The sequence below is a fragment of the Oncorhynchus keta genome, chromosome 2, assembly GCF_023373465.1.
Source record: "Oncorhynchus keta strain PuntledgeMale-10-30-2019 chromosome 2, Oket_V2, whole genome shotgun sequence".
NCBI lineage: Eukaryota > Metazoa > Chordata > Actinopteri > Salmoniformes > Salmonidae > Oncorhynchus > Oncorhynchus keta.
In genome coordinates this window covers 44,660,116-44,675,101 of record NC_068422.1, presented here as the reverse complement: position 1 = coordinate 44,675,101, position 14,986 = coordinate 44,660,116, and the positions used below count along the sequence as shown (strand labels likewise).

Here is a 14,986-nt window from a genome sequence, read left to right as displayed (position 1 = left end):
GTAACTGACTGAATTGGTAAGATAATAGAATTTGTATTAAACCTGTATGCAACCAGCCAGAACGCTGGTGGTCATTTTCTTGTAGAGACTGGCGTACTTCTCACAGTCTGTGATCAAGTCCCGCAGCTCTGTGACCAACAGCAGGTTGATGCTGTGCTTGTCTAGCGCCTTGACCAGGGCGTCCTTCGTGCCCAAACGACACATCACCACAGCATAGTCTTTGTTCACAGAGGCCAGGCGATACAGGAAGCGGATGAGCAGTTGGACCACCTAGACGAAACAACCTTGTGTCAATTACATAACCATTAATTGAATACATATCTAAAATAGAAACGTAGAGGGTTATAACTACGCGCCTTTGGGTTTATAATTATGGAGGATCTTTCCTACCTCACGGTCATTGATGAATGCGGTCATAGAAGACAAGCATGGTTCTATGCTCTCATGCCATGGAAGCAGATCCTCCAGGTAATTGTCCAAGAACTTGTTCAATATTCTACAGGAGAGAATATACAAATGTTCGTGTTCAATTAGTTATCCTCAGGGCACCATTGAAAATAAAATGCATGCAGTGCATACATACGCCCTTTGGAGGTTCATTACACAGTACACTGATGACATGATCTAGGCACTGACATGACATTCCAACAACTAAACCCTGTCGGTAGGCAGCACAACAAGCCCCTCAGTCTCACCTGAGGATGGAGAGCTGCGCAGCCCGGTCAGCTCGGTGCTGGTCCATGAGGCGCACCAGGTCCTGGTAGGTCTCTCGGCTGCGGGTCACCTGGTTGCGCTCCTCCTCTAGCTGGGAAGCGTCGTCGCACAGCAGCTGCTCCAGCGTCAGGATCACCTCCTTGGTTGCTGTCATCTCCTTCAGGCTCACCACCAGCATCTTCAGCTCTGTGTCCTTGAAGTCCAACTCATCCTTTGACTCTGGAAAAATATCCAGAACATAATTTATTTACTTAATCTTCCTAGTCCCCATTAGGACATAGGCCCACAAGAAGAGGACAATAAACTGTTCTTTATCATTTATTGTTGGAAGGTGGATCTATTATAGGAATGCAAGAGGCATGGCAGAAAACGCAAATGTGCAACTAGCTAGCTAGGAACCCCTACACATAACCGGAAGGAGTGTGTTCAGACGATCAGTGAAATCAAACCTTTTTTCTCCAGCTTGTGGACCATGGAAATGTGGTTGAGGGCAATGATGGCCAGCATGTTCACTGGCCGCGAGGCTGCGAGGCACTTCTTGAGCACAGCGCTGACATCACAGGCCACCAGCTGTTCCGCCAGGCTCTTACTACTGGAGATCAGCATGATGATCACTAACAGACCGTTCCTCACCGATAACATACACCTGGAAGGAGAGAGAGAGCAGATATCCCTTAGCCGCCACTGTGACATAGCAGTGTCATCATAGGAAACAGTGGAGTTGGGCATGTTACCATTCCCTTTGAGAGTCAGTCAGGGTGTAAAAGACATACCTAGGTGTGTTGAGCATCAGTTCAATGCCAGCGGGGATTGCAGCCAGCAGTCCCTTGGAGCCCTCGGCGGTGGCAGAGCCAATACTGGCAAAGACCCCGAGCATCATGGGTGTGCCAGACTCAGAGAGAGGAAGATAACAGCTGCTCATACTGCCCAGGTCATGCTTACTGGCACCTGTGATAACCATCAGAGTCTAGGGAGGGGAAGAAACCAACACACACACACACACTTAGTGTGGACAGAAATATGATAGATAACTTCACAGCTGCAGTGTTGTCATGACTTGTCATCCCCTAAAACTATAAGGAAACATGTGCTCTTTCATTATAAAACTAGCTAGACAATAAAACGTGAGTTAAAAAAAAGAAAAAGTGATTGAGAACTCACAGCCAGAGCGACTTGCTGGACCTGTGGGACAGTGGGGTATTCCTGCATACAGGAGAGGATAGCTTTGACGCCACCTTCAGTGGCAAAGGAGACCCTCCACTCGTACTTGACCATGAGGGCGCGGGTGAGACGCAGGGTGCTGACCACGTTCTCCTTGGGCTGCCCACTCAGTATCTCGACCAAAAGCTTCAGGACTTTATCCCTGGGGGGTGGGTTCAAAGATTAAGTTGGAGGACACAAATGAGTTCAAACATGACCCGAAGAGAATAGAAGTGTGCAGACAGCAGCCTTACCGTATGGTCTGGACAGCGTCCGTCCTGAGGGTGCTTCTCTCCTGAGGCCCCTCATCCTCTAAGACCTGGATGATGAACTTGATCCCAGCCAGCTGCTGGACTGGATCTGAGCCACTCTTCTTCATGATGTCAACCACCTCCCCCAGCTTCTCCAGGGCTGTCTTCTTGCCCTGCACCTTGGGGTTGTTAAACACTGGTAGGGAAAACACAAGGCAAAGCATGTTAGAGCAAGAATGGCTGTCATTATTTAAAAATCAGGCTAGAGTGCAACAGTGTGAGGTAATAAAAACAACCCTGTATTCTTGGGCATGTTTATGGTTTCACTTGTCTTTCTCTGGAAAAAGGGGTTGGCTACAGCTAGAAGTAGTTTGCCAACAACAAAAACAAACAAAGCTCAGACTGCCACACCTTTCATCTTTTCCTTCAGGTCTTCTGGGTAGTTAGACTCATCTTCCATGGGCAATTCAGACTCTGTGTCAGAGCAATAGTCTGTAGGACTCTCCTTCTTGGGCTTCTTGGACAATGAGCCCATGGCAGAGGAGGAAGAGGCAGCGGCGGTGGCATCAGAAGAGGAGTTGCCCCGTCCTCCACCCAGGCCAGAGGATCCGAGGGAGCCATCGGGCAGCAGCTCGTCATCTTCCAGGCCTCCCCCACCACGCCGCAGGTAGTGTTTAGAGAAGGCATGGGAGCAGAGCAGGTCCCACAGACATGAGTTCTGCAGGGTCTGCTTCAGGTAGTGGAGCATCTTCCGGGCCACCTCGCCTGGCACCGATAGCTGGATAAGAGTGGCCTCATCTACGTCTGACATCTGACAGAGCAGAGAGAGGCAAAAACATGAAATCTCCTCTCAACATCCATGGGGGCTGAGCATCATGAAAAGAGCAGGAAGAGTGAGAGGATTAGAGTGGGAATTAAAGACTGATGGGGTGGCTCTATTTTCCCTCAAACATCAATCCAATAGAAAATCACATCAAAACACAGTATGTGCTTTTACAACTCACCTCACTGCGATTGCTCAATTTGAAGAAAGGAGTTCAACAATAGGTTGAAACTGAGTGGAAAACATGGTAGTTGTGAATGTTGTTTCAGAGCCAAACAACGAAATGGACAGCACTTTCTAAGGTGAGGATTAATTCAAAATACCCATATGCATATTGGAGCTTACGCATAAGCCTTTATGAGCCCAACCCCCCAAAAAAAAATGATTTCAAATGCCAACATAGCCAACCACATTTTACACCTGGCAGAAATACATCTTTGGTCTAGCCTAAATTTAACATATTCAGACTTAGCCTACACTTAGTGAATTTGTATTTTATAACAAATATATTTGTATATTTCCATAATAGCCTGACATTACCTTTAGCAACAGAATCTCTCACCACCGTGAGTTTCCATCTCCTCCCCCAGCGTGCAGAGAGGGGCTGTCAGTTTAATGAGATTGTTTTCACAACAAAACATGTAACTATCAATGTTCCAGAACAGATTTCCCCTGGTTTGCTACAAATTAAGCACTGAGTTACTGCAGGAACAAACACCCACAATAACATCTGCTAAATATGTGTATGTGACCAATAAAATTTGATTTGAATAGGGTTGGAGAGCCATGGCATAAAGTTTGGGCAGAATATCACCTGTTGACAGCCAAATTACCAGAGTAGCCCACCCAACATGAGTGAAAAACATACTGGCGGGGAAGTGGCTTCCATTCGCTACTCCAGGGCATACGGATGACACACATTTTTTGTCTTACCCATTTAATAAATGGGCCATTCAAGTAAAGACCAGATTAAGCTGAGAACAGTCTGATGGGTGAAAATATGATCACTTGAGAGAACAATGTGTGCAGCCTGAGGCAAGGAACAGAGTGCAAGCTTTTTTGTGACTTTCTCAAAATCATCAATAGGTCACATCATGCAGCTCATATCTTGTGATTTCTAAGGCAGTCTAAGGTTTGCATCACTCACCACTAAAGTTGCTAAATAACTCTAAATCTAGCATATAGTACATGTTTCAAACGCTCAACATAGCGACTTCATATGGGCGCACTCTCACTCCGGAAAGGGAAAAATATCCATTCTATTTTATTCAGTTAAGTTCAAATATGTTCCTCTTATTATAAAATAATGGCACGGGACTTAAGCACATCTTGTCTGGTAAATTAACAACAGCACGATGCACCGTCAGATAACATACAGTAGGGGAAATCATATTGTGTTCTTCTGAAATGCATTTTCTTCACATCATGTTTCTTTAGACCTAAAATAAATAATTCATTTATTGTGATAGTGTATATTCAATTGATTTATTATACTTATTTTAAAAATGTAGATATCCAAAAGGCTTGTATGACAATAACTGGCTGACAACATTTCATGACCGCCACAGCTCCAGTGATGGGCACTTGCCTGTTCATCGAGGCTCTGACGCAGGATGTTGTTGATCTCCTGCTGTTGCTTTGGTTCCAGCTTCTTGATGAAAAAGAGCACTTCCCACCACTCGGCCCTGCTCAGGGTGGCGCCGTCAGACTGCAGCCCCTCAGCCAGGTAAGGCAACGAGTACAGCCCACCAGGAGGCTTGGAGAATAATGTCTGACTCACTGCATAAAAGACAACCATATCAGACAACAGCTTCTAATAAAAACAATATGGCAATTTGTTGAATTTACAGAATAACCTGCGTGTGCATTAGGGTTCAAAGTTTGTGTTCTTTGGCGCTTCGGAGCCATGTTACTGTTAAAAGTCACTTACGTGAGTGAGTGTGGTTGCAGGGGATTCTCTTACCAGTCGTGAGCTTGATGGTCTCAGACAGAGAGGAGGCCTTCTCCTGGGCGTCTTTCTCACCCTGTCCACTAGTGCCAGTACCCAGGATCTCAACCATGTGCCAGTGCACCCAGTAGGTTCGAGACAGGGAGGTCCAGTACACCTGTGCACAGAAAAACAATCACTTTACAGCAAATCTAATCAAACAGCGTTAATGTCTTTCCCAAATCTGTCATCACTCAACCCTAACTCAAATCGCAGGAACCTGTGCTGTGTGACACAGTCTAGGCTGATACAAGGTGTGATTTTTACCTGCACTGGTGGCGAGCCATCATTACTGTAGCGGAAATCCCCCTCATCACCAGCGCTGACCTCCTCATAATCCTCCAACATACGAACCAGCATGCCGCTCTTCAGGTTTTCCTGCACATATTCCACATAAGCCGAGCGGCTGGCGAAGTCTGTGCGCGTCTTGAAGCCGTTGCTGGTCTTCTTCTTGGGTGGTGTGGTGGCTGCCATGTTAGAGGCGGCAGCAGTGGCAGGAGAGGCAGAAGCAGAGGCAGAGAAGCGAGGCTGGAAGATAGAACGCACCACACGGCGGGGCGGCTCGTCCTCCTGGTCCTCCCCGCAGGCGCTGCCCTGGACCAGGCCGGCTGACTGTGGCGGCTGCCGGTTGCGGTCCCAGCCCATGACGCGCACCAGCTCAGAGATGAGGTTAGCCATGGCCATGGTGAACTCAAACTCTCGTTGGACACGCAGGTTCTCCGGCTGGTGACCTGTCCCTGAGGAGCCTGCTGCGTCTTGCCGCTCAGAGCTCGACTCCACCCCTGCCGTGTTGAGCTTGTCCATCAGGGACGTCACACACAGGTAGCGCTTCACCAGGGAGAACAGCAGCTTCCCTGGGATCTGGAGCACACAGAGGAAACGCCACATTACATCTCAGCGACCAGTAATTCACTGGTTTGATCTAGAGGTACATGTTGGAACCCATTGTTAAGTAAGAATACAGTACAGAGACATGGAATATGATTTGGTTGCTACCTGAGGGAGGTGGATCCCCTCAAAAGAGATGCCATGTTCCTCAGAGGAGGTGGTCTCTGCAAACAGCTCCAGGAGGGTGTAGCGATTGTCAAAGTCCATGTGCTGCTCAATACCGTCCTGCTGGCTGAGGGACAGGAGCACATAGGCACGGCTCCCTGCAGGAAGACAGGATCACCATTATTTTATGTGGACACTATTTTGAGCTTACCCTCTGAATTGTTACTGCTTGTTGGTCTGTCATGACACCTAGTATCTAATGAGGTTGTTACCACTGCACTAGGAGAGTTGCATATGCACACACACTGAACATTTTCTTTCACAGTGACACGGACTCCGAATGGGAGCCCCCAGTGCCAAGGTGTCCTGGAGCTGGTTCATCCAGCTCCTGCCACAAGTGGCGTTCATCTGCCCAAATTTATTTCTGCAGGTTTGGATGTGCCTCAGGGCCAAAAGGGCACAGCATGGAGGCGTCGCTGTGTTCTTTGCAAAATGAAGTCCCCCATCACCTGCACCACATGCTTGGTGACCCTCTGCTTTGAAAGCAGAAAGAGACTGCTATGGCACCTGGCATCAGCAGCACAATATTGTGTAGAGGACTGAGGGTCTTCCAAATATTGAAAGTGTTATTTTGCAAATGTGTTAGGGGGGGGTGTTATAATACCATTTTGGTATTTTGTATATAGTTATTCCATTCAAAATGTATAACTTCACCAATTTGGCCCTTGGGTACATTTGGGCTACTTGTGTGGGCCACCTGGGTGACTTCATGATAAATGTCACGTAGCACACTCATTTTGGAAGTTATCATTCTGAAACTTTGCACAAGTACTGTTGCCATCTTATGTTTTTCACTGAAATTATCCCCATCATCCTGAATGTTTGTTTTGTCTTTTTCATTTTAAAGATATAAACATTTATAAAATTTAATAAAAATAAAAAATAAAGAAAAACATGTTTTTTTTCATTGTATTATCTAAACCAGATATATTGCGTTATATTCTCCTACATTCAATTCACACAAATTCAGAGTGTTTTCTTTCAAATGGTACCAAGAATATGCATATCCTTGGTTTTGAGCCTGAGCTACAGGCAGTTAGATTTGGGTATGTCTTCAGGCAGAAATTGAAAAAAGTAGGAGGGTAACTGTAAGAGGTTAACAAAAGCGCATTCCCAAAAAAAGCACAATCATTGCACCAGTGTACCCAACCATAAACGACTTTCTTAAAATCAATACACAAGTATATATTTTTAAACCTGCATATTTAGTTAAGAAATTCATGTTAGCAGACAATATTAACTAGGGAAAGTCAATTCTCTTGCGTTCAGTACAAGCAGAGTCAGGGTATATGCAGCAGGTTGGGCCTCCTGGCTCATTGCGAACTGTGTGAAGACCATTTCTTCCTTACAAAGACCGTAATTAATTTGCCAGAATTTTACATAACATTGAAGGTTCTGCAATGTAACAACAATATTTAGACTTAGGGTTGCCACCCGTTCAATAAAATAGGGAACGGTTCCGTATTTCACTGATATAATGAATGTTTTATGGAAATTATAGTTTCTGGGTTTGACCATATTAATGACCTAAAGGCACATATTTCTGTGTGTTATTTTATTATAATTAAGTCTATGATTTGATATTTGATAGAGCAGTCTGACTGAGCTGTGGTAGGCAGCAGCAGGCTCGTATGCATTCATTCAAACAGCACTTTCCTTTGTTTGCCAGCAGCTCTTCGCAATGCTTGAAGCACAACGCTGTTTATGACGTCAAACCTATCATCTCCAGAGATTCGGCTGGCAATACTGAAGTGCCTATAAGAACATCCAATAGTCAAAGGTATATGAAATACAAATGGTATGGAGAGAAATAGTCCTCTACAACCTAAAACTTCTTGACCGGGAATATTGAAGAATCATGTTTAAAAGGAACCACCAGCTTTCATACTTTCTCGTGTTCTGAGCAAGGAACTGAAACGTTAGCTTTTTACATGGCACATATTGCACTCTTACCTTCTCCAACACTGAGTTTTTGCATTATTTAAACATGTTTCATTATTTGAGACTAAATTAGTTTTTTTTATGTATTATATTAAAATAAGTGTTCATGGGCCTCCCGGGTGGCGCAGTGGTTGAGCAGACTGGTGGCGCAGACTCTGGGTTCGCGCCCAGGCTCTGTCGTAACTGGCCGCAACCTGGAGGTCGGTGGGGCAACGCACAATTGGCCTAGCATCGTCCGGGTTAGAGAGGGCTTGGCCGGTAGGGATGTCCTTGTCTCATCGCACACCAGCGACTCCTGTGGCGGGCCGGGCGCAGTGCGCGCTAACCAAGGTCGCCAGGTGCACGGTGTTTCCGCCGACACATTGGTGCGGCTGGCTTCCGGGTTGGATGCGCGCTGTGTTAAGAGGCAGTGCGGCTTGGTTGGGTTGTGTTTCGGAGGACGCATCGCTTTCGACCTTAGTCTCTCCCGAGCCCGTACGCGAGTTGTAGCGATGAGACAAGATAGTAGCTACTAAAAAGCTATTTGGATACCACTAAATTGGGGAGAAAAAGGGGTAAAATTCACACACAAAAAAAATTAAAAATAAGTATTCATTCAGTAGTTGTAATTGTCATTATTACAAAAAATAAATATTTTATTAAAATCAACATCGGTCCTATCGGCGTTGAAAAATCATTATCGGTCGACCTCTACTTAGCGCCATGTCAAAAGGTCTCAGCCATTCCTGATAGGGGAGTCACATTTAACAGTCCACAAGGTTGGACCGTCATAGCCCAAGGAGTGGGAATTCAAAAAGTACAGAAACAGAGGCGCAATACAACACTATAGCTGTGTTATTCCATTCAAGACAGTAGAGCAGACAGTGTCTTTATTAATTAAAAAGGACAATTGAGTGGCTTAATAAAAGAAAAATGAACCTACCATAACAATCAACAACCCAATTCAATGAATGTTGACTGGTTTCATAAAGCATGTTAAAAAAAATCTTTATCTTATCAAACATGAAAATGTTATCCATTTCCTCCAGCAAACATAGTTGCTAAGAAACCTTAAAACAAACAGTCTAAATCAGCCAAGGTGGCCGACGTGGCCTCTTTATAAAGGGAAGATGAGTAAGCCCATCTTTTTTACCATTCAATGATGATGCATATGAGAAAAACATCAACAGCTCTACAACTGGGGAATTCTCTGTAATAAGGCTACATCAAATTGCCAAAAAGGGTCAGTTGGAAGGCAAAAAACATGGTAAAGAAATGCTTGGTGGGACCTGGTACAAGGCTTTACCAGTACCACTAATCTTTGTGTTTTGCATTGTACAGATTGTCATTGCATCAGTGAATTGTCAGTGATCAAGTGTCATGGCTGTCAACTGCAACAGACTTAGCCAATGTCAACAATTCAGAGTATATTCAAATGAATAACAAACAGCTTAACAGGTCCGGGTTCACATCCGGACTAGTTGCACACAATTCCAAGTTACAGAATATTCATGTCATGACTAAAGGGCAAGTACGAGAGCCCATAGTTAGGCTAACCATTACCCAAAGACTCACACCCTTAAAATCAAACCGGAAGCATTGTTGGTCAAATAGAAAATGCTACGCAAACTAAAGCCATCAGGCAAAGGTAAGATTAACCAGTGGAAAAACTGCATTGTTAAACCCAGAATTCAAGCCCCTCTTCAGAAAATAAAGCTATGTCATTCAGAAATACCATTACTTAGGTCAATGATGTTCACAGAAGAATATATTTGAACCTTTTAATATAACACAGACCTAATGACCTATTATTAAGGATATTAATCTTTCCCGTTCAAGAGAATCCAATACATTTCTCAGATTAAATGTCTTCTCAAGTCCAACAAGCTTTCCTCCCTGGACCCTACCTGAATAAATGTATGTTTTAAATATGGAGACCAGGTCCAAACAGACAACCAGACCCAGCCCTGTATAGACCCTGTCAAGTCCAGACCAGGCTGATCCGAATCGAATGAGGGAAGCAGCAGAAAATACATTGTTTTTGCTAGGTTATTAACTGAAGCTTTTAAAAATGCACAAACTAAGGGAGAGGAAAACTGAGCTGGCAGCATGCAGGGGAGGAGCCGTGCTGTGTTTGTGACTGTGTGGCTGAGTAGCACAAGGAGGAAGAGAGTGAAGCAAAGAAGCCCACTTGTACTAGTTACTAACTTCTAGCTGCTAGGTTATTTATCATCCACTGATTACATAGCACTCGTTTTTACTGCATCAAACCAAGAAGAGAAGCTAGTTAAGCTAGCTAATCAAAGCTACATAGGCTGCCCTTTCCCCCGTCCTACACAGTAACTTCATTCAAAGTTGAAGTAGCAGCCTACCTGCTGGCTCTTGGTCATTGAAACATATCCTTCTCATTTAACAGCATCAGTTTAAATCAATCTTCCATTGATATCCTAACTTGCCACAACAGAGTCAGAGGCTAATGCCACTGATGATTGGCCGACAAAAACAAGCTACATGCGCCTCCTATGAAAACACAAAGTTAATGTGTGGGTAAAGTTGGTAGTTTCGTAAGGACAGTAATAAGATTTACGTATTGACCTCAGCCCGTATATCCAAATGAGTTGCATCTCTGGTAACTTACTTTTATTCCGGTAAAGCACAATTGACTTATTATCCCTTGCGCAAGTAGCCTACAGCTGTGGGAAACTGAGGGCCCAAAATATTTTATACAATGTTGCAAACACATGCTTTGGGTTGGACCAAGTTAATACAATGTTAAGTTCCTTGCAGACAGGCCATGCATAGCCAATGTGATTTATAGGATATTTACTTTTTAAAACCAGGATATTTTCTACCTGCCGAATGCAATATTTTTATTTGTCGGCTGTATGTATGCTATTCTTACATATTAGCACATTAGCACATTCACTTTTCGAATAGTAACATTGATTGACCACATGACATTGATTGAGATATGAAGACTATTACAAATTGAACTGTTCCATAAAATTGTGCATATGAAAATCATAATCATGTCAGTAGAAATGGTCAAATAAATTGGCACTCCAAATGGAAGAGGTTGTTGACCGCTGGTGTAGCCTATTACTGGCAACTTGTCTAAATGGCAGAAGGCCAGCAGCAGCAGGCTGGGGGGTCAGGAACAGGTTCTCTTCTGGTTAGGCTATATTGATTAGAGGTCGACCGATTATGACTTTTTGTAATAATGACAACAATACTGAATGAACACTTATTTTAACTTAATATAATACATCAATAAAATCAACTTAGCCTCAAGTAGATAATGAAACATGTTCAATTTGGTTTAAATAATGCAAAACCAAAGTGTTGGAGAAGAAAGTAAAAGTGCAATGTGTGCTATGTAAGTAAGAAAGCTAACGTTTCAGTTCCTTGCTCAGAACACGAGAACATATGAACTCGTGATTCCTTTTAACATGAGTCTTCAATATTCCCAGTTAAGAAGTTTTAGGTTGTAGTTATTATAGGACTATTTGTATTTCATTAACCTTTGACTATTGGATGTTCTTATAGGCACTTTAGTATTGCCAGTGTAACAGTATAGCTTCCGTCCCTCTCCTCGCTCCTCCCTCAGCTTGAACCAGCAACACAACAGCCACCATCGAAGAAGCGTTACCCATGCAGAGCAAGGGGAACAACTACTAGAAGGCTCAGAGCGAGTGACGTTTGAAACGCTATTAGCGCGCGTTAACTAGCTAGCCATTTCACTTCGGTTACACCAGCCTCATCTCGGGAGTTGATAGGCTTCAAGTCATAAACAGCGCAATGCTTGATGCACAACGAAGAGCTGCTGGCAAAACGCACAAAAGTGCTGTTTGAATGAATGCTTATGCGCCTGCTTCTGCCTACCACCGCTCAGTCAGATACTTAGATACTTGTATGGCTCAAATCAGATTATATGCAACACAGGACACGCTAGATAATATCTAGTAATATCATAAACCATGTGTAGTTAACTAGTGATTATGATTGATTGTTTTTTATAAGATAAGTTTAATGCTAGCTAGCAACTTACCTTGCCTGTTACGCAAATGCAGTAAGCCAGTCTCCTTGTGGAGTGCAACAAGAGAGAGGCAGGTCGTTATTGCGTTGGACTAGTTAACTGTAAGGTTGCAAGATTGGAGCCACCGAACTGACAAGGTGAAAATGCGTCTTTCTGCCCCTGAACGAGGCAGTTAACCCACCGTTCCTAGGCCATCATTGAAAATAAGAATGTGTTCTTAACTGACTTGCCTAGTTAAATAAAGATTAAACAAGGGTGTATAAAAAAAATTAAGTCCATTTGAATTCAATTTAAATAAATCAATTAAAAAATATTTATAAAAAAATTAATTAAAAAAGTATTATTATTATTATTATTATTTTTTTAAATCGGCGCCCAAAAATACAGATTTCCCATTGTTACGAAAACTTGAAATCGGCCCTAATTAAATCGGCCATTTCGATTAATCTGTCATTTCGATTAATCGGCCGACCTCTAATCTAGAGCATCCCAAACATGCTCAATGGGTGACATGTCTGGCCATGGAAGAACTGGGACATTTTCAGCTTCCAGAAATTGTGTACAGATCCTTGCAACAAGGGGCTGTGCATTATCATGCTGAAACATGAGGTGATCGTGGCAGATGAATGGGATGACAATGGGCCTCAGGATCTCACAGTATCTGTGCATTCAAATTGCTACAAATAAAATGCAATAGTTTGTTGTCCATAGCTTATGCATGCCCATACCCCCAGCATGGAGCACTGCTCATAACATTGACATCAGCAAACCCCTCAAGCACACAACGCCATACACATGGTCTGTGGTTGTGAGGCATGTTGGACATACTGCCAAATACTCTAAAATTATGTTGAGGCAGCTTATGGTAGAAAAATTTACATTAAATTCTTTGGCAACAGCTCTGGTGGACATTCCTGCAGTCAGCATGCTAACAGCATGTCACTCTACTCTCATTTCCGACATAGCTGACACTGGGACAGTCTAAGAGTGAAACTATCAAAACCCCATACCTGCGTCATGAGAAGCCAGAGCCCGGAGCATCTTCCCAGCACTTCGGCGGGTTTGTCGCTCTTTGTTGCAGAGCAGCTCCATGAGCAGGTCCAGGGCACCGGTCTCCTTGAAGACGCCCACCAGTGAGCCGATGCTGGCGTAGGCACTAAGCACGTGGATGGTGTGTGTGATGCTGATGGCAAAGTCGCTCTTCTTGGCCATCTGCTTGCGGGCCCTCGTGACCAAGTTCTTGACATCGTCCTTCATGTCTGAGAGCTCCACCTCGTCAAAGGTGACATCAGCAGGGAACTCTCCACTGGGCCTCTCCTCCTCCTGGAGGGGCCGCTGGGTGTCTGCCTTACGCTTGCCCAGTAGAGTGGGGCAGTTGGCGTAGACATCCTCCGTTGACATCCACATCAGTATGTTCTCCGTCTTGCTCTCGCCTGAGGTTGAGCCGCTGGAGCCACCCACCCCTGAACTGCTTCCCCCACCTCCTCCTGCCTCATTGCTCCCTCCACCTGAGCCACTACCGTCGTCTATGGCCAGCAGGCACCAGCGGATCAAGTACTCTGTCTGGCCATCGTGAGTCCGCCGCTGCCGGATCAACTCCTCTGGATAGGCCTGCAGCTTCGTGCCCAGCTGGACAAGTAGGTTCCCATTGCGTCGTTCGCCTACCATGATTGCTGTAAGTGAAATATAAAGGAATGCTTAATATCAATATACTTTGAGATAGATATATATATATATATATATATATATAGATAGATAGATAGATAGATAGATAGATAGATAGATAGATAGATAGATAGATAGATAGATATACACACACACACACACACACACACACATATATATATATATATTTTTTTTTTAAACAGCTGTAGATTAGTTTTGCAACGGTAAAGTAATTTTGAATCAGCAATTAAGACTATGCAAATCAGAGTGAGATACTGGATGGGCAAATACTGTACTCAGCCAATGAAGGCTTAGTTGCATATAAGATGTACCCTTCTTGGGAAGGATAGACATGATAAAGCCATTGGTGAAAGGACAACTATACATTTCTGGAAACTAATTTTCACTGAGTTATTTGAACATCCCTTTTTCAAGGCAAAGATAATTAGCGAAATGACGCCACACTAAAAAGCCAGCTAACAGGTTATACTAGCCAACTCAGCTAGTCGTGTTGAACAATAATATCGACTAACATGTAGACAGTAAAGTATTTTGTTAGTTCAACTAAGTTACCTAAATAACGTTAGCTAGTTACGAACATCGTTTGAATAATTTGCATAAGAGATTGAGTAAGAGTTAGCTAGCTAGTTCGCTAGCAGTTGCAAATGCCAACCACGGTCGTTAGCGCATTGCATACATGGTAAACGCTGGCTGCTGCTGCAGTTAGCTAGAAAAAGCTAACTAACGTTAGCTTGGTAACGTTAGCTAAATTTGAACTTGAAACATCTGATTGCATAAGCTGGGAGGTTAGTCAGCTCTACTTTTTAAACACTAACGTTATCCTCATATTTACGGGGAACAGGTGTGGCTGCCAATGTCGCTGATTAACTCCAACACACCAGTTTACCGACAGACTGCCTCCTTATCAGCAGGGGCCCGTTTTGACAAGGCAAGCCTGCCTCAACTAGCTAGCTTGCCAGCATCGCTCAGTAGCTAGCTACGGATAGCTGGAATAGTGCGGCCTAATAACACTATAATAACAGGGGATACCTCTTACCTCCAGTGTTACAGGGTTTCCCCCTTTTCACCGTTTTCCCGCTCCTATGTCGATGGAATGTTCTTCTCTGTTGTAATATGTCGTTTCCCAGCCTGGAACTAGTTTTTAGCCAGCGTTTGATACGGGGCGCGCACGTGACAGGTAGGAATTTCACCACGTTCACGTCATGTCGACAACTCCGTAACTACGAGTCAAATGAACGTAAATTCTTTGTATAGACCGTATAACTTGCTATTGGTTGATTCTGATACCTCCCAAGTGGGGAAACTCGGAATCCAAG

The 14,986-nt window shown here is 43.9% G+C and overlaps 1 protein-coding gene across 5 annotated transcripts in view; it reads right to left on the bottom strand.

The window, feature by feature from the left end:
- Positions 1-14,986, bottom strand: part of LOC118401055 (cullin-9-like) — a 33,150-nt gene extending 18,164 nt beyond the window's left edge. For 2 of the 5 annotated variants that reach the window (XM_035798257.2, XM_035798265.2), the window contains exons 1-14: positions 14,707-14,985; positions 12,995-13,657; positions 5,972-6,126; positions 5,243-5,836; positions 4,952-5,093; positions 4,577-4,767; positions 2,577-2,976; positions 2,169-2,361; positions 1,876-2,077; positions 1,488-1,681; positions 1,164-1,360; positions 696-933; positions 391-496; positions 43-270 (exon numbers count right to left, since the gene is read on the bottom strand). In XM_035798257.2, coding sequence (XP_035654150.1) covers positions 43-270; positions 391-496; positions 696-933; positions 1,164-1,360; positions 1,488-1,681; positions 1,876-2,077; positions 2,169-2,361; positions 2,577-2,976; positions 4,577-4,767; positions 4,952-5,093; positions 5,243-5,836; positions 5,972-6,126; positions 12,995-13,652 — 3,498 coding nt within the window. In that variant the 5' untranslated portion in view covers positions 13,653-13,657; positions 14,707-14,985. Of the gene's footprint in view, positions 1-42; positions 271-390; positions 497-695; positions 934-1,163; positions 1,361-1,487; positions 1,682-1,875; positions 2,078-2,168; positions 2,362-2,576; positions 2,977-4,576; positions 4,768-4,951; positions 5,094-5,242; positions 5,837-5,971; positions 6,127-12,994; positions 13,658-14,548; positions 14,569-14,706 lie in introns of those variants that run through there. The other 3 variants (XM_035798271.2, XM_035798248.2, XM_052477415.1) reach the window with 3 other exon arrangements.